Source organism: Lissotriton vulgaris, chromosome 11, assembly GCF_964263255.1.
Source record: "Lissotriton vulgaris chromosome 11, aLisVul1.2, whole genome shotgun sequence".
Classification (NCBI taxonomy): Eukaryota; Metazoa; Chordata; class Amphibia; order Caudata; family Salamandridae; genus Lissotriton; species Lissotriton vulgaris.
In genome coordinates this window covers 521,011,062-521,033,876 of record NC_141699.1, presented here as the reverse complement: position 1 = coordinate 521,033,876, position 22,815 = coordinate 521,011,062, and the positions used below count along the sequence as shown (strand labels likewise).

Here is a 22,815-nt window from a genome sequence, read left to right as displayed (position 1 = left end):
CAAAGTGGTATCAGGGCTCTGGGTTGGTCGTAGGTTCGGTGGGTAGATACTTGTGGCAAACTGGGTTTGAGCGATACATGTATAAGTTGAAGGTAGTATCACTTTATTAAGTTCTGTATTGTCCTATGGTGTTATAAGTTGTACTTTACTCATCCCCAAGCCATACATACATTTCTGCATCTTTGTTCAGTCCGAGAGTCATAGTTTTAAATTGTAGAATGAGTTCGCTTTCTGGTCTCCTGAGTTTAAGTTCGCGGTCTCCTCCTTGTCTTGCTGGGTGAACAATTTCTAGACCAAAGAAGATGAAATCTTTCTTGTGTGGGTGCATTTCATGAAATTGTTCTGTCAACGGGTGACCGCTTTCCTGCTTATGTATCTTGCGGTAGTGTTCTTGAATGCAGATACGTAATGGTCGTATCGTGCTCCCAATGTATGGAAGGTTACCGAGGAAAATGATTGCGTAGATGGTAAATTTGCTGTTGCAGTCGATCCATTCTTTGATGGTAAATGATTTCCCTTGTGTCAGTGGTACTTGTGTGGTTCTGCTTCTACTTAGTTTGCAGATGCTGCAGATTTTACAGGTATGGAAGCCCGTTGTTCTATCTAAAAAAGTTTTTACCGCTTTCCTTTTGTCCTCAAATTCAGATTTGCATAGAAGGTTTTTTAGGTTGGGTGCTCTTCCGAATGTCATTTCCGGATGGTGTTTTAGGTGATCACTTAGGCTTGGTGTTCGTTATAGAAGGTGCCAGTGATGTTTTAAGGTTTGTCTTATTTGATAGTGTCCATTGTGGTAGTCTGTAATAAAGCGTATACTGTTGTTGCTCTCCCGTCGACATTTAGGTTGGAACATTTGTTTCCTTTCCATTTGAGTCACTGAGGTTAGGGTGTTGGCAAGTGTGTTGCGGTGGTATTCCCTTTGACTCGGTCTTGTTATGATTTCTTGCCTTTTTTCTTCAGAAACTTCGTCCTTGCTGCAGTTTCTGTGCGTTCTCAAGAATTCCCCTTTTGGTATGTTTCTTACATTGTGGCGTGGGTGACAGCTATCCGCTCTCAAGATTGAATTTGCCTCTGTGTCTTTTCTAAAGAGTTTACTATGTAGGGTATTATCCTTTACATATAGGGTGACATTCAGAAAGTTAATTTCCTTTTTGGAGTACGTATGTGTGGTTTTCATCCCCCAGGGATTTTTATCCAGGGTTTCCAAGAATCTTTGGAGTATTTTGACATCCCCTTGCCAGATACAGAGGATGTTGTTGATGGATCGTCGTCATAGAATTATGTGAGAAGTGAACTCAGCAAAGTCTTGATCCCACAGCCAGAACTTTTCCACATGGCTCATGAAGATACATGCATACAGCGGCGAAAATTTGGCCCCCATGGCAGTTCTGCATTTCTGCCTGTAAATTTTGCCATTGAAACTAAATATATTGTTCTCTAGGCAGAACTCCAGCATCTCTAAGGTCATTTTGTTAGTTTCCAGGAGGTTAGCTGATTGTGTTCAAAGTGATCGTTGGGTTGCTGTGATACCATCTCGGTTTTTTAGTGAGGGCAGTATCTATTGAGATGTTCCTTTCATTGCCTAGTTCTAAGGCTGTTCTAGTAAGTGTGTCTGAATTGTCTTCTTCTTCACTGAGATTAGTTAGAAGATCAATATGTTCCAGGTCTTGAATTAAAAGGGCCGATGAAATTGTTTCCGGGTGATGTTCTTTTCTTCTGACTTGATCGGCAAAGAATACTTTTAGTTTGAGTTTGCGTGTAAATTTGAATAGGTGCATTTGTGTCTTAGGTACCAAGACGCAGTTGGGCAAAATGAAAGTCCCTTGTTAAGAATGTTTGCTTTGTGATCAGATAGTTGAATACATGATACATTTTTAACCAGATTTCCTGTGGTTAGGTTCTTCTTTCCAGTTCCTTTTATCTGGACCTGGTAGTCACACCTATTGTAGGCATCTGTTGTCATCCGTATTGTGGGGAACCGGCCCATGTTGTAGTATTTGTGGCATTTGGCATTCTGATACAGAGTCTGTAACGCAGTACCTCCTCGAAAAATTTCACCTTGCATCTGGAGTTGTCCCCTTCTGGCACAGCTGTGGGTGATTCCATTTCTGAACTGGATGATGCTCCTGATTGTTGTTTACTGCCGTCAGTGGTTGTAATGTCCTGTGGTTTCATGTCGTACCTCTTTGCAAATGTGTACACTCTGCCAAACTTTTTGCCTTATAATATTCTTGTTTGCGACATATAATATTATTTGGATTGCATATATGAATTTCTCTTATTTCTCCCTTATTTTGTCATAACTCCACCTATCCATGTACCTATTTCAACACAATACTCCTTTCCATTTCCTCTATTCTCCCTCCGTCCTCTTCCTTACTCTCATACCTAATCCCTTTCTCTCCCCTTTACCCTTTCTCTACCCTAATCCCTCTTGGCTCTCCCTTATTTTATCCCTTTTGCTGCTTCTTGGTCTTCTTTCGGTCTTTCTCTTCTCTCTGTCTATCAAAACGTAATGTTGTTTGCCACACCCTGCCCATTATGGCAACAAACCCTATCCCCCTTCTTTTCTAAAATTATGGTGGCACACCCCTGAAGAAGCCCCAGGCTGGATGGCCATGTAGGGGGTGATACACCCGTTGGCTGTCAGTTTCTGTTCTCCTAATTCACTCTCAAGGATAGAGTGACAACATTTTCATAAACACGCTACAAAATGAACTGACTGGAATTTTCTCCTAGAAAATACAACACTTAAATCTTGCCCTTACAAACCTGGCTGAACTTTATTTAAATTAGGGGGTAAGGGGTTTCCCCCTGTCAAGGGCAAGAATCAGCATAAGAAATTTCTGCTCACTATTCGGCCAGTAAGGGATCGGAACCTTCTAAGCCTCAAATCACAAAATTGCTTCACAAGGTCAAATCCCTGAAACACCGGCGAGGCAACTGTGTAATATCAGCCAATATAGCCATTGAATGGTTCTGATTATGATTAAAAAGCAGAATAGGAAGGCCTAGTGGTGTATAAATATCACCTCAACCCTGGGATGGATATGTAGGACCATATTATACTTGTTATTCATTACATATATTTTTATGTTACATGATTTATTAATTGAGTTCAATACTCTTTAGAAAGATTTAGAGCAATTGGGCATCATATGTTTAATATTCATTGTTTGCCTGTGACTGGAGGCATATCTGTCAATGTTTTGAGAACTATGTGTGGTTGTTGGGAATAATGTGCTAATAGTTAAAATGTGTTTCAAACAACAATGTGCAATATTTTAGGTCAAATTGTAAATGCAAAGTGCACATCCTAAACAGGGGCAAAACCCTCCTCATTGTCCTCCAGGAAAACACCCTGGGGGATATTCATAAGGGAATGGCACATCGCTGGACGCAATTGAGCAGCACAGCACGCAATTTAGCAGTGAAGCTCTGTGTCATTAAACAACACAGGGTTGCACAGTATTTACAAGATATGGTGCTCCCTTATGTTTTCCCTTGCGCTGGCACTAAAAAAAGCTACTTAACACGAACATAGACACCCTTTAGTCATAGTGTAAGAGTGCCTGCGTTGCAGGGATGATTATCTGCAAAGCAGCCCCCCTGCGCCTGCGCCATGGTACAAGGGTGTCTGTGTTACAGGGATGATTGTTTATGTGCAGGAAGGGACATAAACAATATTTAAAGACGATTTGCTCTTTCTATGTGAATAGCAAAAATTATGAGAAATAAAAGTATTCCTCTTTGTTGCACCAATTTAATAGCGTCTATTCAGTGGTGTTAGTTTATGATGCTGCCTCTGATTTACATATTGTTGTAAATCTAAGGAAGTGTCAAAAAGCAATGGTTGTTGTGTGGAAAGCCCACAGCAGCACCCATTGCACGCCTCTTTCACGCAATAAACTGGTGAAAGGAGACAATATTTACAAGACAGCGTTAAGCCATGCCAAGTGGCTTAACACAATGTAATATTCCAAGAAATGAGCACAGGTATTGAATGGTAAAAATTAGAAGTTTATTCTTCATGAAAGATCTCATCCACCAGCTAGGAAAAGTAGTCCCAACTGATCTCTCATCTCCTAGCATTTCAAAGGATACTATGACATATTAACATTCCAGACATAGATAACATGAGATACCTAGAGTGGTAACAGGGAAATCATAGAGACTAAGAATAGTATAGATAAGAAGAAGAAAGAATATGTACAGGATATCACACTTCTCCCTCCTTAGAGAAAGAAATAAAATAACTAAACAACAGTACAACATAATATGATCCAAGAAACATCAAACTCAAATATAGCCATCAAGATATTTGTGTGAAACAGATGATCCAGAGGAACGTCGTACCCCATCCTCATATTCTGGTGGAACAGATGATCGGGGGGAACGTCATACCCCATCCCAACCATCATTAGAACTTAAGTTTTCACAGCATTAGTAAAAACTTTGATAACTTTCATAGGTTTTAGATATTTGGGATTGCTATTAAATCCAGGGCGTCTGACAGGATCCCAATCACCAACCCTCACACTCAACTTTTTGGTGGATTTCTTGTAGTCAAAATAAGATTTCCTCTGCAAAGCAATCCTTTCCTCTCTAGCCCGCACATCATCCTGATTCACTAAATGCTCCTTACCTTTGACCAAACCATACTTATTGACCCATGGAGGTTCAAGATTTGTATTTGGTATCCTTTCTCTAAAGAGCAAGAAAGGAGTCTTCCCAGTGGTAGAGTGTGACATCAATCTATATTCATTAACTTTCTCTAGAACTTCTATTTTCCAATCCAGAAACATCGATTTGGCCAAAGAAATGGTTTCCTTTAAAACTCAATTGAGCCTCTCAATCATGCCATTGGCCTCTGGATGATAAACTGCACACAATTTATGTATTACACCATTAGAAGATAGAAATTCTTCCATTTCTTTTGATATCAGTTGTACACCATTGTCAGTAAGTATTGAACAAGGAATACTGTCTCTGGAAAATAAACTTCTCAAACAATCAATGTCATTCCCAGAATCAATACTTGATAAAAAAGAAAATTTGCGGCCAGCGAGAGTACATATCAATGATAACCAGCAGAAACACCTGTGAACCTTTCTCATTGATAGGCCTAAGAATATCTAATGCAATATCCTCCCACGGATGTGAAGGTCTTTTCCTAAAAATCATAGGTTGTACTCTAGGAGACTTCGACCTGTCATATGTCGCACAAGGCATACACTCACAAATCTCCCTTTCCGCCATCTTGTCTATTCCTTGCCACCAGTAAGACATGCACAATCTCTCTTTGGTTTTTGTAATGCCTGGATGAGAGACATGGGCCAAATCAATCAATTCATTTCTTAGGCTACTAGGAGGAATCAATTTTGGACCTCTAAATAACAAATCATCCTCCACAGACAATTCATGTCTCACATTCCAAAAAGGTCTTCCATATAATTTCATCCAACTTAATTGCCTCACACCATATGTCCTCATTTATGTGACCATGGTCCACAACACACACCCAATCATAACTTGTACTCACATAATCCTCATCCAAATCACAATCCTCAAGAGAAACAAGACGGGAAAGAACATCCGCCACACAATTTTCCAAACCAGGAATATATTTTATGGAAAAAAAATATTCCTGAAGCCCAATTATCCATTTAGTGATCAGGCTAGAAACTAGATCAATACCTTTCTTTTCAAAAAATTCAATTAAGGGCTTGTGATCAGTTCTGACCTCAAACTGTATTCACCACAAGAATTTCATTGACTTCCTTATAGCCCAAAAGACGGCAAATGACTCTCGTTCTACAACAGAGTACCTTGATTCTGGATCTTTTAAATCCAGGGACAAAAACATAATGGTTTTCATACCTGACGGAGATAACTATTGAAGAACCACCCCCAGTCCCTTCTCACTTGCATCCGTGGTAAGTATGCATTTCAATTTTGGATCAAAGTTCTGAAGAAAGGGGGCATCCTTCAAAAAATTTTGATTTTAGAAAACTCATCCTCACATTGCTCAGACCACTTGAAATTGACACCCTTACGTAACAGAGATCTCATATTAATGGTTAAGTTTGCAAAGTTTTTAACAAACTTAGCATAATATTCAACCATGCCTAAAAACGTCATCAATTCTTCTTTGTTAACTGGAGAAGCCATATTTTGTATTGCATTGACAAGTTCTTGCTTGGGTTTAATGCCATTTATACTTATGTGATGATCCAGATTATAAAAATGCATTAGACCTAAATTACAGTTAAATTGTGTTCACACAATTTCGACAGAACAGATCTCAAAATACATTAATGTTCATCCTTATTTTTGGCATAAATCAACAAATCATCCTGATAGATGCACACACCATTTATATCTTTCAAGACAGATTCTATTGCCCGTTGGAATGCTGAAGACGCTGAAACCAATTCAAAGGGCATACGTACAAATCTAAATGTTCCAAATGGAGTTATAAAATATATATGCTGTAAGATCCCTTGAGGACTCTTCCAATTCAATCTGGTGGTACGCAGATGTTAAATCTATCGTACTGCAAACCTTAGCGCCACCTAATAAAGTCACTAATTCATTAATATTAGGTAAAGGATATCTATCCACTATTACATTCTTATTTAATTGGCGCAAGTCTATGCATAATCTCAAATCCCCGTTAGGTTTTTGTGCAGCGACTACCGGAGCCAACCACTCTGTTCCTTCAATTTCTTCTATTATACCCCCACTCTTGAGTCTTTCAATCTCTTTCTGTATGTCTGACCTAACGGACAAAGGAACATTCCTGACCTTGCAGCATACAGGAACAGCATCAGCTTTTAACTTAATTCTTTGTTGGTAACCCTTCAAGCATCTCAAACCTTTCCTAAACACATCAGGGAAATCCTTCATAGGATCTTGCACATAACTCTCATCACCTGATTTGTCAACAACACACAATCTCTCTTTCAACAAAATAGGTGGAACAGAATTGGGATCTAAGTATACACCTAAGTCTCCTTGGTGCAGCCAACTAATAATGCTGTCTCCCTTTTTTGAAACCTATATCTTTCCTGAGATCAATCCGCCCTTATACACGATTAAACCAAGAACATAGCCATGCAATTTTATTGGCTTGCCACCATACGCCAAAGGAATTATGTCATGTTTAAGTAGCTTAAAGTTCCCTTTGAGCTTATTTTCATAAAATGCATCGGACACAATAGTGATATTGGCACCGAAATCAAATAAAACACTAGTGGAATGTCCATCAACCATAATATAACCAAGTGGTGAGTTTTTTTAGAGAAGAAGATTGAACAATGACCTGTCCACACTCAAAATCCTCGGAGCCCACATCTGAATTATTTTTTTCATAAATCTCCACTTTTTTTACTGTAGGTTTTTGTTTGGTCTTGCACACAAAAGAGAAATTACTCTTTTTTTTTACATTTAGAACATATATGGTCTAATGCCGGGCATTTTTTGTCATTTGCAAGGTGACCACATTTATCACATCTAAAACATTTAAGACGAGAACCATTATCAAGACTTCTCCTCTGTTCAACTTTATACTTGCTATCACGACCAACTTTGCTTTTAACATTCCCATCATTGACTACTTGAACGTTAACATCTTTTGAACTCTCTTTCTTGACAACCTGAACACATTTCAAAAAGTGTTCTATTCTCTTAGCAATCGCAAGAACATCATCTAAGCTAGGTTCATCTACTAACCAAAGTTCATCTCTGACTTTCTCCATATTGCAACCTAGCATAAACTGTTCTCTTATATGCTTGTCACTTAAACTATTGATCTTACAAGATGATGCAAGTTTTCTCAATACAGTTACATACGTTTCAACAATTTTATCCTCTTTTTGCACTCTCTTCCCAAAATAATACCTTTCTAATATAGTGCTTACCCTAGGAAGATAATGCTTGTCTAATTCAAGGATACCTATTTCATAGTCATTCAACCCATTTGACTCTTCTTCTGTTAAATCGGGAAGATGATCGAACACATCTTGCCCTTCAGCCCCTAAGCAATGCAGAAGAAGAGATGTTTTTCTCTCTGCACTTAGACAAGCACCACACACTCTAGCATATCGTTCGAAGACATTCTTCCAGGTCTTCCACCTTATAGGGGGTTGGCCAGGTGTGGATAAAAAGAAAGGAGCTGCTGTTACATTCTGCATAGCGCCAAACATATGCAAAATACAGATACAGTATTAATACCTTAAAGGAAATCAATAGATGCACAAAAGCGATCTACCACATGAAGATTAGATTGTCCTTGAATATATCTCCAGAGTGAAGAGACTGGTGAAAAATAAAAATATGTCCTATGACGTAAAAATATGTTCTTGTCCACCCGCAAATAACAAACAATTGGATTATTGACTCCGGAATTCAGTAGTTAATATGGAAAGTATTGCAAAAGATGCGCACGCAATTACAGCAGCTAAATGATAATTGAGACTATCTAATAAGCGTGCGAATCGCAGAGGCAGTTGCACACCTAAAAGTTACCTGAAGAACATCCAAACAAAGGAAGGCATGTGAATTCTCGAATACAAGGTGTGAGAATTGCCAAAAACGATCCACAAGAGTTGTATTTCGAAGAGGAACTTTGAGGCGTGCGAATCGCCGAAAACAATCAGCAGCTAGATGTAATTGCGTGTGACGTTGTTGAGAGAATCAGTAAAATCGGCACTCACGACTCAGGACTTCACATCATTCCAGAACTTAGGTGCTTGAAACCAATGAAGTACTCCTATATGGTCGCCGACGTCGTGCGTTCACGATGTCACGTAAGCGTCAATCACGTTAACGCCAGGAACGTCCTCCTAGCGCATTCCGTGACTGGTTGTCTCACGTCACAGCAGCACATCACAGGAGAGGTACCGGAGCCTTGTAAGCAGCACATCACAGGAGAGACACCAGAGCCTTGTAAAGAGAGTCACCTGGTGCTTCCGAACTCACCAGATATTTCAAATCACAACATGCGCTCGCGCTTGTTAGTAATATCGTCAATGGATAGCTTCTGCATATGCCAAGAAAGTTTACAGATTCTCGTCTTTTCATTAAAATTACAAGAACCCAGTACTAAGACAGTCAGCAGAAGTTCTTTTGTGAGACGATTACTAAAGCTGATGCGCAGAGATGAATAACGTATTGCACAAAATATAAGAATTTCAAATTACGTGTATCCATAAGGCACAGTCTATAGAAAAACACAGTATCTTCATGTAATAGAGCACGTTGGAAGGGCGAACAGCATAGATTAAGCGCATTCAATAGTTGTTCCAATCCTTCAGTTTACACTCAGTCACTTCTCCTCAAAGTCTTATATAATTCCACATTCGAAATTTGCTCCAAACCTTTACTTTAAATAAAGTCCCAACTGATCTCTAATCTCCTAGCATTTCAAAGGTTACTATGACATATTAACATTCCAGACGTAGATAACATGAGATACCTAGAGTGGTAACAGGGAGAATCATAGAGACTAAGAATAGTATAGATAAGAAGAAGAAAGAATATGTACAAGGTATCACACACCGCTTTGTAAATATGGAACATATTTTTAAATATATTTGTAAATATACCCCCTTGACACCAAAATGAAGGCTGACAACTGCATGTCTTAACTCGAGGCAAAGGCGGTTTAACCACATCACCCTATCTTCCCATACAACCAGGATCCTCATTCATGTATGTAAATCTATGTATCATACACAAAACTTCACAAATTAATGAACTAGAATGCCTAGAATGGATAGCGCTCTCTCAGGTTTTCACTATTCTGAAGAATCTAGTGATCCCCATGGCAAAGAAAGAAAAAAGACAACAGAGCATTTTTCCTTCTATGCCCAAATTTTTTAATTATTAATGCATAGGTTCTAGGACTGGACCCTATCTATCTGAACTAAGTGAAAAAATAATAAAAACGCTAATTTCTTCCAGTCAACTTCCCCACCACAATGTATTCACCCACTATCCGCTGACTTTGTACATACATGTTTCTATCTTGACTCTTGTTACCATCCCTATACTTATGGAAATATCATTCAATGTTTCTGTAACAGACACTGTAATGAATTCTGTCTTATATAAAGTACCCCACCAACTCCAATAAAATATGTTCCACCATTAGCAGCACCCTTGCTAAGGATTTTCCGCCCAATACATATGAAGCCAATACAGTTGTAAATTTAGAGTGACAAAGGGTATGTGAAACATTAACAGGAACAGTGACTAGATCAGGGTTTATGAGAAAAGTATGCTAAGGTCCTGATTCACGAAGAGCCTTTGCAGTCATGACGCAGTTGGGACACTCTCCGCACTGCAATTTTCTGTGCAAAGATTCAGCCATGAGTACCAATACTCCATCACAACAGCACGGACCTCCTCAACATGACTGCAAGGTTGTTTGTGAACCGGTCCCCGTGTGAATAGATGACTATATCAGTAACTATTGTTGAAAAAACTGAGGGGCTTATTTACAAGCCGTCCGTGTGTCACTATTTTTGATGCACCAGTGGCGTAGTGTACCTGCCCATAGTTACAAGGCCATGTAAAGCCCCCCTTCATAGCTTTTCATGGCATTGTAAATATGGCCCTCTTTTACGCGTTACTCTGTGTGACAGGGGTGTTCCATCGGTGTTGCTGTGGCTGTTCTAACGCAACATCCATGGAACCTGACGCATTCCCAGATTTACAAGGTTTTGTAAACCTGAGAATGCTTCAGATTCCTATGCCTCCCCATGCAAGGCGTAAGGGAGGCACAGCATAGAAAGAGTCAATCGCAATCAATCAATCAAAACGAGCTTTATTCGATTTCAGGTAATAAAATCATAAAAGCATACATACGGGAAGAAAAATTCATCACCTAATATCATATTAAAATGCATCTATATACAACAATCCGCTTAAATATACTGGCAATTCATAAAGTAGTTATAAACATATGATGCTTCCTTTGAAGAGATTTTCCAATGGACTCTTCCCGGAATTCACTGGTTAGTTACTTTCCTATTCCTTATTACGCTCTTTTGGAATCCCGTCATGGTACCAATGCAATAAAAACTATCCAACATCTGCAAATATGTAAAAGCAGGACGACATTGCCTCCGACCTCCCTGTTTGAGTAGTAGCTTTAACCATCTTAGCCTTTCAATGGAGTAGAACTTGCAGAATAAAACCACATGTATCGTGCTTTGTTGTGATACGGTGTCACAAGGGCATCGGCATTATTCTCTCGACCAGTCGTTGATATTTGGGAACGAAATTAAATGGTGGAAAGTCCCAAATCTGAATCTGGTCAGGAGAAATCTATCATATCTGCTTGTGACTTGTTGCAGATATGGTTGAATATTACGCGTGGTTATTATCAATTGATGGTGAATTGCCGTAGGTTTATTCAAAACAAGTGCTAGTCTATTTTCTTCTAAATGGGTCATAACGACTCCTTTAAACTCTTTACGTTTGATCACATTCAGGCTATCGGGCAGGTTAAAATATTCAGGATGGCCAATGTCCTGCATAAAATTCTCGACATATTTCAGCAATGGGATTTTGCAGACATTATCTAAATTATTGGCATCCCTCATTATATCCCTATTGAGGGTGGCACTCTCTGTGGTCCAAATTCTGTGCCATAAAAAAACTTGCTGGGCCCTGATCAACTGAAAAATTGGGAGTCCCTGTTTATCCAAACAGCAGATAGAAAATTACTGTATCAAAAACTATGGGAATGGTCTGGCTTGAGGGGATAGTTTTCTATACCATCCTATAAATAGCACGAATAACTCACTAGGTAGAGGAAGTCACTGAACCACGATTTGACAAACTTAAAAACACAGTTAAATGTGACGGACAGACAGTTTTTATGAAGTTTAAAAATGATGGAATTTATTGTTTTCCTCCCAACTGGGTTACAATCTAAAACATTATCACAAATTCATTAAAAAACCACATAGCGTGGTGATACAAAAGAATATTTCTCACAAGTCAAAATTAAAAACAGTCAAAAACAGTCGACCCAGCGTTTCGGTGCTTTCTTTCTTTTGACACCTTCTTCAGGACCTTAGAACTTTTGACTCCATTATATTCTGTGTAATGAAACAGATGAGTTTCGAAAAGTTTTCTCGCGGGTTGCAAGCTGCTCAGGTATTTCAATTCCCTTGAGCTATACTTTACAAGTCAGAACCGCGATCTTAAATTTACACGGTGGAGCCACCGTCAGTGAGGGGGGGTTCATATAGTCTTTAGACCTGTTATAGATTTATCCGGGATTTTCTAAAATGCGCTCCGATCGCGTGATTTCTCGGATTCTTTCAAATATTTTCTTTGTGCACGAGCCCTGTGATTGCAGTGCGGCCTCCCTGCTCCTCCGTGTTGTCGTCTTCTGGAAAATTAGAAGAATCCCTGATCAAGTCAGAAATATGTGTAACTCCCAGCTCAGAATGACAATTAAAAACTGATGCACTGTTTGGAACACTTAAGAGGGACCTCAAAAAGGCGTTTTCCGCATGCTGAATTAGTGTACAATCTTGGAATCCCCAGATTCCCGCCCCGTAAAGAACTATGCTCACGCTTTTTGCACGATATATCTTTAGCATGATTTCTAAAGGCTTTTTCCCCAATTTTTTCGAAAAATTAAAGAGAGCCGCTATAGACTTTAGATATAGTAAATACCTAGCCTTAGCAGCTGGTGCCCAGGAACCTGTCCTGTCAAAAAGCACGCCCAAATAGCTAAATGAGTCAGTGGTTTCAACGTCGCTGCCCCAGCCTGAAATTTTCTTATCTTATTTTTTGTTGACCCACACAACATCACAAAACTTTTCTTAGCATTCAATCTCAGGCCAAGCCTATCCATAAGGATAGAATAAAAAGAAAGGGCCCTCTGTAAACCGACTTGGGTGCGGGCCATGAGTTCGGCATCGTCGGCGTAAAAGAGGGATGCAATCGGGCATGAGCTTACATATGGTGAATCCCTAGTATGTAACACCAACTCCTGTTCCAGGGCATTAGTATATAGGGAGAACAGGAGTGGTGCCAACACACAACCCTGCCTTACGCCTTCTTCTATTTTAAATGGGGCAGTACACTCACCCTTGGTTCCATAGCGGACCTTTGCGGTGGTCCCAGAATATAGATGTCTTAAGAATTGAATTAAAACAGGGTCAACCTTTAGTTCTTTCAGGACCCCCCCCATAGCTTTTTGTGAACTACGCAATCAAAAGCCGCAGAGAGGACCACAAAGGCCAAGTAGAACTGCCCAGATTTTGCATTAGAAAATTTACCAATTAAAATACTTAAGTTTAAAATCTGCTCGTTTGTGCCTAAGCCGTATTGGACGTCACTTAAAACCTTGTTTTCTTTGGTCCAACCCTGCAATCGATCAAGGACAATCCTGCCGGCCACCTTCATCAGAAAGTCCAACAAGGATATTGGGCGATAGCAGGCAGGATTGTCCCAATCGTCCTTTTTAGAAATGGGGACAATGATGGATTCGGACCATGTTTTAATAAAACCTCTCTCGCAAAATCCCTGCAATACCCTGGTTAAAATAGGAACCCAAAAGCCATCTCATGATTGTTTTTGTGCAGGTAGGTGTCCCTTCCAGCACAAAAACAATCACCCCTACACCACTGACACCCTTGCACCATGGCGCAATGCTTCCTGTGTTGGAGCATGGCAGCCTATTGTGCACCAGTGCAGAGGAAAAGGACAGAAATATGCTGTATCTTGCAGATACTGCACATATCTTTTGAAGCACTGCTGTGCTGCTGTGTGTCAAAATATTGTAAATGAGGCCCTGGATTCCCAAAATGTCTTCCTTCAAACTATAAAATTACATGTGCATATACTGTCCCAGGCAAAGTATAACAACTTTTAGTTTCACATGATATAATTCACTCTCATACATAAAAGAAGACAGAGTTCTGTACCCAGTCAGTGTTTGACTACATGATAAAGGCTTCAGAATGTGATGTACAGCCATTAACAGGTTTGTTACATAAAATCTAAAAGAGGGGTAGCTAGCTTTTTTCTCAGAATAGTAGGAATTCACATAATAGACAGGTTCTCAGCATTCTTCACAACTGCAGAATTATGCAGCTAGAGTAGTCAGCATAGTAAACGGGTCGTCTATTACCAGCATACGCAAACAAGACATTAGGAAAGTCAATTTATCTTCATTGTATGATTTATGGGGCTCTAAAATTATAGAAAATGATGCAAGAAATAGTGCATGTTTACCTCTATTGCATTGTACAGAGAAATACCTAGTCCAATAGCTATTTATACGTTCAGGCCCCTCAAACCTTTGAGCAGGAAACGAAAGGACAGAACTTAGTCAACCCCAAATGGCTTCACACATTAACATCACCATATCCTCTCCTCCTTTTATTCCCCTATATAAATAGTTGACAGAAAAGGTTTTCCTTATTCGTCATTAAAACTTAATCCTCAAATTTCCCTCTGAACCAAAACACATTCAGAAAAAATGATTTTTTTCAACTTGCACATTGTGTGCCTCAGTGGGGTAGAATTTCAAAGTCCATTGTTGCAGGGATACTGTTTGAAAATAAAACTATGCGGGGGATCACAGAACATCAGTATGTAGGGAGTGACTCACCATACCACATCAGTACCTATGGGCTTGGATCCCACTAGCTCATAGGTCCTTACATTCCCTCCTAACCCTCCCAGACTAACAGTCAAATTAGCAACTGAGAACATAAAATCTAGCCCCTCCCAGGGAGCCGTGGTAACAGATCATCACTTTTGTCTCTTACTCATGCATGTCCACCTCAACCCCTTCGATGCTCATGACGAGCTCAGCTCGTCATGAGGTATACCTCTCATGTGCTCATGACGAGCTAAGCTCATCATTACCACGCTCGTTTAAATTATGGCACAGGAGAAGGATATCATCAGCAGGGATGGTGTTAAACATAAAAAGGCACGAGGAACGTTTACAATATTTTTTGAAACTTTTGTGCTCTATCATGAAGAAACTTTGCTGCAATTAGGAAACATGCAACTGAACAAAGTGATCAGCATTATTAGTAAACTTTGCACAAGAAAATCCCTATCATGGCGGATTATATATATGCCTGTGCCTACCCTCATTTCGTGAGCACAGTTATATATTAGTGAACTCTGGGATTGGTTCCGAGCACCATACCTGGCATTTGAAGTTAGCTGGTCTGCATCTAAGATTGATCAAAGGTGGTGCGCCCGTCCCAGAACCTTTCCTCTGCTGGAAATCCTCCTCTCTGTTTTCAAAACTGCAAGTCTTGGTTTATTTGATAAGAAGTATCATGCTATAAAATAGCAGCCGGTCCCCCATGTTGGATCTATGACAAAATTTCGACAGACAGAATTTCGACCTACACAAATATCGGCGTAATTATATCGACGCCCTATGTACAACATGGTAAGTACCAAAATATCGAAAAAATAATATCGATGTTAAAAATATCGTTGTTAAATATATCGATTTTTTAAAAATTTTAAATAACATAAAAATACTGTAAATAATACTTATTAATTACTTACACATATTTAAATATATGTAATAATAGTAAATAAATTAATAATACATATTTAATTTAAAAAATAATAATTAAAAATCATATATAATATATACTTACTTAACAATAATTACTATTCCCACTCCAGTGGGTACAACAGTAGGGAAATCTGACCCTGAACCCTAAAAATACCCCTTTACCCAAAAACCTAAAACTGACCCTGAACCCTAAAAATACCCCTTTACCCAAAAACTGAAAACTGACCCTGAACCCAAACAATACCCCTTTACCCAAAAACTGAAAACTGACCCTGAACCCTAAAAATACCCCTTTACCCAAAAACTAAAAACTGACCCTGAACCCTAAAAATACCCCTTTACCCAAAAACTGAAAACTGACCCTGAACCCAAAAAATACCCCTTTACCCAAAAACTGAAAACTGACCCTGAACCCTAAAAATACCCCTTTACCCAAAAACTGAAAACTGACCCTGGACCCTAAAAATACCCCTTTACCCAAAAACTGAAAACTGACCCTGAACCCTAAAAATACCCCTTTACCCAAAAACTGAAAACTGACCCTGAACCCTAAAAATACCCCTTTACCCAAAAACTGAAAACTGACCCTGAACCCTAAAAATACCCCTTTACCCAAAAACTGAAAACTGACCCTGAATCCTAAAAATACCCCTTTACCCCAAAATCCAAAACTGACCCAGAACACTAAAAATACCCCTTTACCCAAAAACCCCAAACTGACCCTGAACACTAAAAATACTCCTTTACCCAAAATTAATTAACATTACAATTAAATTACTTCCCACCCTATTCCCCATAAACCCACAACCCGCTCCAGTAGTAAAACATATAATTTAGTTAAAAATAAACATAAATTATCAATTAATTATTCTATTAATCAATTAAAATAATTCATTGCCAATTAATATTTAATAGCAAAATAAATAAATTATTAAAAAATAATTAATTAATTACAAATAAATTACTTCCCACCCTATTCCCCTATAAACCCACAACCCGCTCCAGTAGTAAAACATATAATTTAATTAAAAAAATACATAAATTATCAATTAATTAATCAATTAATCAATTAAAATAATTCATTGCCAATTAATATTGAATTGAAAAATAAATTGATCATTGAAAAATAATTATTTAATTACAAATAAATTACTTCCCACCCTATTCCCCTACAAACCCACAACCCGCTCCAGTAGTAAAACATATAATTTACTTAAAAATATACATAAATTATCAATTAATTAATCAATTAATCAATTAAAATAATTCATTGCCAATTAATATTTAATTGCAAAATAAATTAATCATTAAAAAATAATTATTTAATTACAAATAAATTACTTCCCACCCTATTCCCCAAAAAACCCACAACCCGCTCTGGTAGTAAAACATATTATTTACTTTTATATATTTTTTATTTATAAAAACATATTAAACACATATTATAACAAGTAATTTAAATACTTAACTAAAATTTCTAACACATATTAGTAAATCGAAATTACTTACATCGATATATATGCTATCGATATAAGTAATTTCGATATTACTTACCTTAGGGTCGATATTCTGGCCATGGATATTCTGGACATCGATATTCTGTCCCATCGATATTAGCAACTCGATATAAGTGTAAGTCGAAATTAAAAAATCGATATTTTGACTGTTTACCCCCCATGTTATGTCTAAATGTTATAATATTTTGCTAAGCTACCACAGAAGACAACTGGGCTCGGTGTTGTTCGACCTTGAATGAAATGTTCAGACAGAGTCACAGGAAGAAGCACTGAACTATAAAACATGAGCAATGTATTTTATAGAATAATATAGGGGCATATTATCAAGGACAGGCGATGCATTATCGCCGCTTTTATCGGCAGGAAACTGCAGATAAAGCGGCGATAATGACCTTGATAAAATGCTCTATGAATTTCAATCAAAGCCCATGTTAGATGTGAACACATCTAACATGGGCTTCGATTGAAATTTATAGAGCATATTATCAAGGCCATTATCGCCTCTTTATCGGCAGTTTCCTGCCGATAAAAGCGGCGATAATGCATCGCCTGTCCTTGATAATATGCCCCATAGTTTCTCAAAAACAAACTTGTTATTTGGTAATGTGTGCAGAGCAGTCTACTATGTGTATTTAGATTAAAATAAAGAAGAACGAAGTAAGTGGGCCCTACAGGGAACTCACTACACCATGTCAGTTGAGTATTATGCAAAGTATTTGCACTCAAATTGATTGCTTGGACCTGATCAAAGCACACCTTTTGCAAAACACTAGAGAAAGGAACAGCCTACCTGAATAACTGCAGCAGAAACCTCATTCGAGCACATGCCCTTTACAAATGCCAAACCAATCGTTGGTCCGTCAAAATCAACATTCCTATAGAGAGAGAGTTTATATGTGTAGTTAGTTGTTTTTAGTAAGGAAACAATGCAGATTGTATTAAAATACAATATGTAGGTAGAAATTGATACAGAGAAAACAAGAGTACTGCCTTCTAAAGGCATACTAGTCCTTGCTGCCAAGTATGAGCATGCGATTTAAAATATACATTTAAAATGCTGTTAGTTTAGGGATCTAAGGAGAAGATCCTTAAACAGTGTGATCTACTTAAATATACGAATCCTTAGACCGCAATATAACACAAATGAATCTTCTCAGACAAACTGTTAAAAATGATACATGTCCCCATTGATACTCATGCAAAACAATATACTTGAAATGTATTTCACACTAAACTAAAACCTGTTGATGTGCATTGTACTGTCTTTCGCCTTTCAAGCTGCAGTATTTATGGCATTGATTGTAACTGATAACATTTGTTAATCATTGAGCCCCACAAAACAGGAATATCTGAACACATTTTAATTTTGAAGGCAGAAAGCCAAATCTATTGAAACTTACGTGAGTAAATGGGCAATGTCATTTATTTTCCTCTTCAGCAAGGTTTCTTTTCTCCATTTTGAGAATCTATCAAGGTCGCCACCAACATCTGCAGTAACTTCTATAGGATCTTTCGTAGACCATATTTCTATGCCAATCAGTGCCACAAATATATTTATACTTTTATAAACCTAGGAAATAATGATAAAGCTTAATATGAACTTGCTCAAAAGTCCTTGTGAAATTGCATGTGTAGTCATCAACTATTCAGTCACTGGAGAATCAGATTAGTTAAATGTACTTTTAGTCTAAATTCATTCTTGTATTGTTATCTGTTGATGTTATCTATGTGCAACATCCATTTTAGGACATACTCATTAATGACTTCTCAATGTTATTTCATTGCCATACTTGTCATCCATTATCATCCCTGCTTCTCATCTCTGCTCCTCATCCATAATTCCTACTTCTCATTCGGACTTCTTATCTGCCATTAATACTTTTGATACCTATCCACCATCACTTAGGGTCTGATTATGAGCTTGGTGGTGCGACGCCGGGTCCACCCCACTTCCGCACCACTAAACTCGTGGTCAGGCTGACCGCCTGATTACATGTATTTTCTGTGTCTGGCTGGATTTTATTTACATTCCCACTACGGTACCTCATGCGCTCAGAAATTGGGGTGCATGCAACCCATAGCTCTAAGGCACACAGGACCACTTTTGTTTCCTCTGCGCCATGGATTTCATAGAGTAGGAACCACCTTGAAAACCGTGGTGGAGAGGAAAATCAGCCAAAAGAGTGTTGTAGCACTGCCGGGAAACAGCAGTTCCCTGGCGGCTACAGTGGGGCAATGGAGGTACGACTGCCCTAATTGTAATAGAATGTTCAGAAGACTGCCTCTGATGCGCCCCAGTGAGCTTAACAATGGTGGACCACCACACTTGTAATCGAGCCCTAAGTCTCCCTCCTACATTCATCCCCACTTCCCATCTCTATTTCTCATCCAACTTCCCTAACTCTCATCCCTACCATAGACCCATCATCCTGCATTTCTACTTTTCATGCATCATTCCGACTTATCATCCATCATCTTCACTTTTCATCACTACTTGTCATTCACTATCCATTATCCCTACTTTTCATCAATTATCCATCATCCTTACTTCTCATCCATCAGCCATCATCACTTCTCATTCCTACTGCTAATCCATCATCCCTACTACTCATCGCTACATCTCATCCATCTTCCCTATTTCTCATCCATCATCCCTGCTTCTCATAATCTACTTTTCATCCATCATCCATACTTGTCACTCTTACTTCTCATCTCTACTCCCTATTTCTCATCCCTGCTTCTCATTCATCATTCCTACTTTTCATCCATTATCCCTACTAACATCTACTATCCCCACTTCTCAACCCGGGGAGGCAAATCTAACCTGTATACTCAAGGGAGCATCACTACTGGCTGCCCTAGGCCCCAAGTATATAATCCATCGATCCACTGGCCTTGGATGTGCATAATCAAGTTAGGAACTAAACAGGAGGCAGCCAGTGTGCTCATCGGATGCTTTGGCTGTGTTGGGAAGAGTGTAGCATACAGAGACACAGATCAATGGCGAGTGCAATGACACCAAAAAGGACCACCCCATCTAAACACTTGCACAGCCCAGGCCTCTCTGTAGAGCCTCAGCCCAGATATGCATGTACAGCTGGATGCAGTTTCAGTTTATAAACTTTATTCGATTGTTTAAAAAAAAACATCATAAAAGTATACAGTTTAAAACATTGCACGTTCAGAAATACATATAAAAAATACAACACCAAGGGGGAATACATATCAGAGTGTTGAGCGAGGAAAAAACTTTTGTCATAAAGTGTAGGGATGACTGTACGTAAGTTTATGGAAAAACCATACTTAGTCTTGCTGTGATAGATTTCAAAATAAACGTAGCAGTAAAGAAACATAAATCTGGGCTCGCAAGTGAGAATGATAGCCTCATTGCGTTGCTTGTAGTATACGTGGAGTATTTCAAAAACATGGGTTTAAGGTAGCAAATACGCTGGGCTTTGTACAAAGGACAGAGTAGGAGAAAGTGCTGTGTGCTTTGTTTGGTTAAGCCGTCACACGGACAGGGGGTAACCGTGTGACATTTCATTATGGGGAAGGCAACTGAGTTATGCGCTATGCCTAGTCTCAGTCTTGAGAGTACAAATTGATGGGACTGTCTGTGGATGACATTAAGGTACATGGGTATACCAGGTCTGTCTTCTTTCAAGGAATAATGGAAAACATGGGTAGAATAGTCTTTAGTTGCATTTTTCCGTAGATCAGATTTAACCCTCAAAAATTCATTTTTAACTTCCTGTTTAGTTCTTCCCTATTTCTCATCCATCATCCCTGCTTCTCATAATCTACTTTTCATCCATCATCCATACTTGTCACTCTTACTTCTCATCTCTACTCCCTATTTCTCATCCCTGCTTCTCATGCATCATTCCTACTTTTCATCCATTATCCCTACTAACATCTACTATCCCCACTTCTCAACCCGGGGAGGCAAATCTAACCTGTATACTCAAGGGAGCATCACTACTGGCTGCCCTAGGCCCCAAGTATATAATCCATCGATCCACTGGCCTTGGATGTGCATAATCAAGTTAGGAACTAAACAGGAGGCAGCCAGTGTGCTCATCGGATGCTTTGGCTGTGTTGGGAAGAGTGTAGCATACAGAGACACAGATCAATGGCGAGTGCAATGACACCAAAAAGGACCACCCCATCTAAACACTTGCACAGCCCAGGCCTCTCTGTAGAGCCTCAGCCCAGATATGCATGTACAGCTGGATGCAGGATGCTGGCCACTTGGCAGAGGTGAGGAAGAGGCCAAGTGGTGGGAGCAAGGAGTCCTGCTTGTACATTACACGCAATGATCACCCTGCAAGGGCCTTTGTAAAGTTACTATCAGCTGCACCCACCTAAACAGTATTTGCTGTAAGATCAGGATGCACCAGACAGGTCGCCAACTTCCTAGTGGGAGATTCCAATCCAACTGTCCCTTCAACATGAGGAAAGTGTGTTAGTGTTGCAATTACTTACTTTGAATGTGCCTGCCCGCATTGATTTTTGCAGCTCAAGCATGCATTTGAGAGGGCCAGCTGTAAGCACAAAGATCAATGTAGAGTGCCTGGAGCCGGCTCTAACGTGCTGATATAGTGGAAGGTCCTACTCAGTAGACCAATACAATAATTTCTGGGGACATATATCAAGGTATGGTCTGGATTGCTTGACCAATATTATGAAAATGAGTTCCCCAGCTACATGATGGCTTCACTGAAGCCAAAGATGTTTTGCATCAAACATCTTGTATTAATAAATACACACTGAATTCAGAGATGAATCTATTAATACAGACACCAAGAGGGCACCCCAGAGGTGCAGCCCAAAAACCTACCAATTACTAGTGTGCTGGCTGATAGGTCCCAAACAGCAGGAGGAGTTTGTGACCGTGTGGGTGAGGGCCTATGTTCTAAGGAGGTCAGGAAAAAAGTCTGCCCGGGCAGAGGGTGTTTACAACTACTCCTACAGTATGGCCTGCACATTAGAAATACAAGGCAGGGAGCTTCAAATAGCCCACTGACTATGGTATGTGAATGTGACTTCCCTCAGAGGTGAGGGTATGCAAACCTCCCTGTCCAGGCCATTTGGTGCCTGAACAGTTCAGAAAATGAGTAGTCATAAAGGTGTGCCCACCTTCAGGCTAGTGCTATCCTTAAGGCGAGCCAACTTATGTGGAAGCAACAAATGTAAAAGTTTGTCATCTTTGAAGTGGCAGAACATGGTTATGTGCACTTCCCATAAGTAGTGGTCATATATGGAGCGAATCGACCACAGGGGTAAGTAGTCCATAGGCTGCTACACTACACACCCCCACTGCCCCTAAATCGAGTATTTAGAGGAGCCCCTGGAACCAGGAAAACAGATTCCTGCCAACCTAAGAAGAAGAAGGACACCCAAGAGCTGCAATAAGCAAGGACTATGGAGAAGCAACTGACTTGACCTTAACCCTGCTGGCCTGTCTGCTGTTTCCGCTAAATGGCGCTGAAGTCATCTTGTCCTGTATCTTCTGTGCCTCCAAAAGACTAAGAAGACTGCTTGCTTTAAAAAAAGACCCAGAAACTCCCATGGAGTAGAGTAGCCGCTCCCCTGCATCCTGCAAGTACTGGAAAAGAACTGTGAACACTCCGGACCAACACAAACCTGACACTGGAAAGCACCACTACACCCATGCCTCTGAGCCCAAGTTGAAGTGAGCCAACAGTGCCAGTGTTG

At 39.4% G+C, this 22,815-nt stretch overlaps 1 protein-coding gene across 1 annotated transcript in view; it reads right to left on the bottom strand.

Annotated features, from left to right (window-relative positions):
* The window catches only part of LOC147683099 (zinc metalloproteinase-disintegrin-like VLAIP-B), a 4,305,256-nt gene that overhangs the window by 3,063,226 nt on the left and 1,219,215 nt on the right, over positions 1-22,815 (bottom strand). Inside the window, exons 10-11 of the mRNA XM_086942498.1 lie at positions 18,498-18,667; positions 17,888-17,972 (exon numbers count right to left, since the gene is read on the bottom strand). Of these exons, the coding sequence (XP_086798624.1) occupies positions 17,888-17,972; positions 18,498-18,667 (255 nt within the window). The remainder of the gene's footprint in view (positions 1-17,887; positions 17,973-18,497; positions 18,668-22,815) is intronic.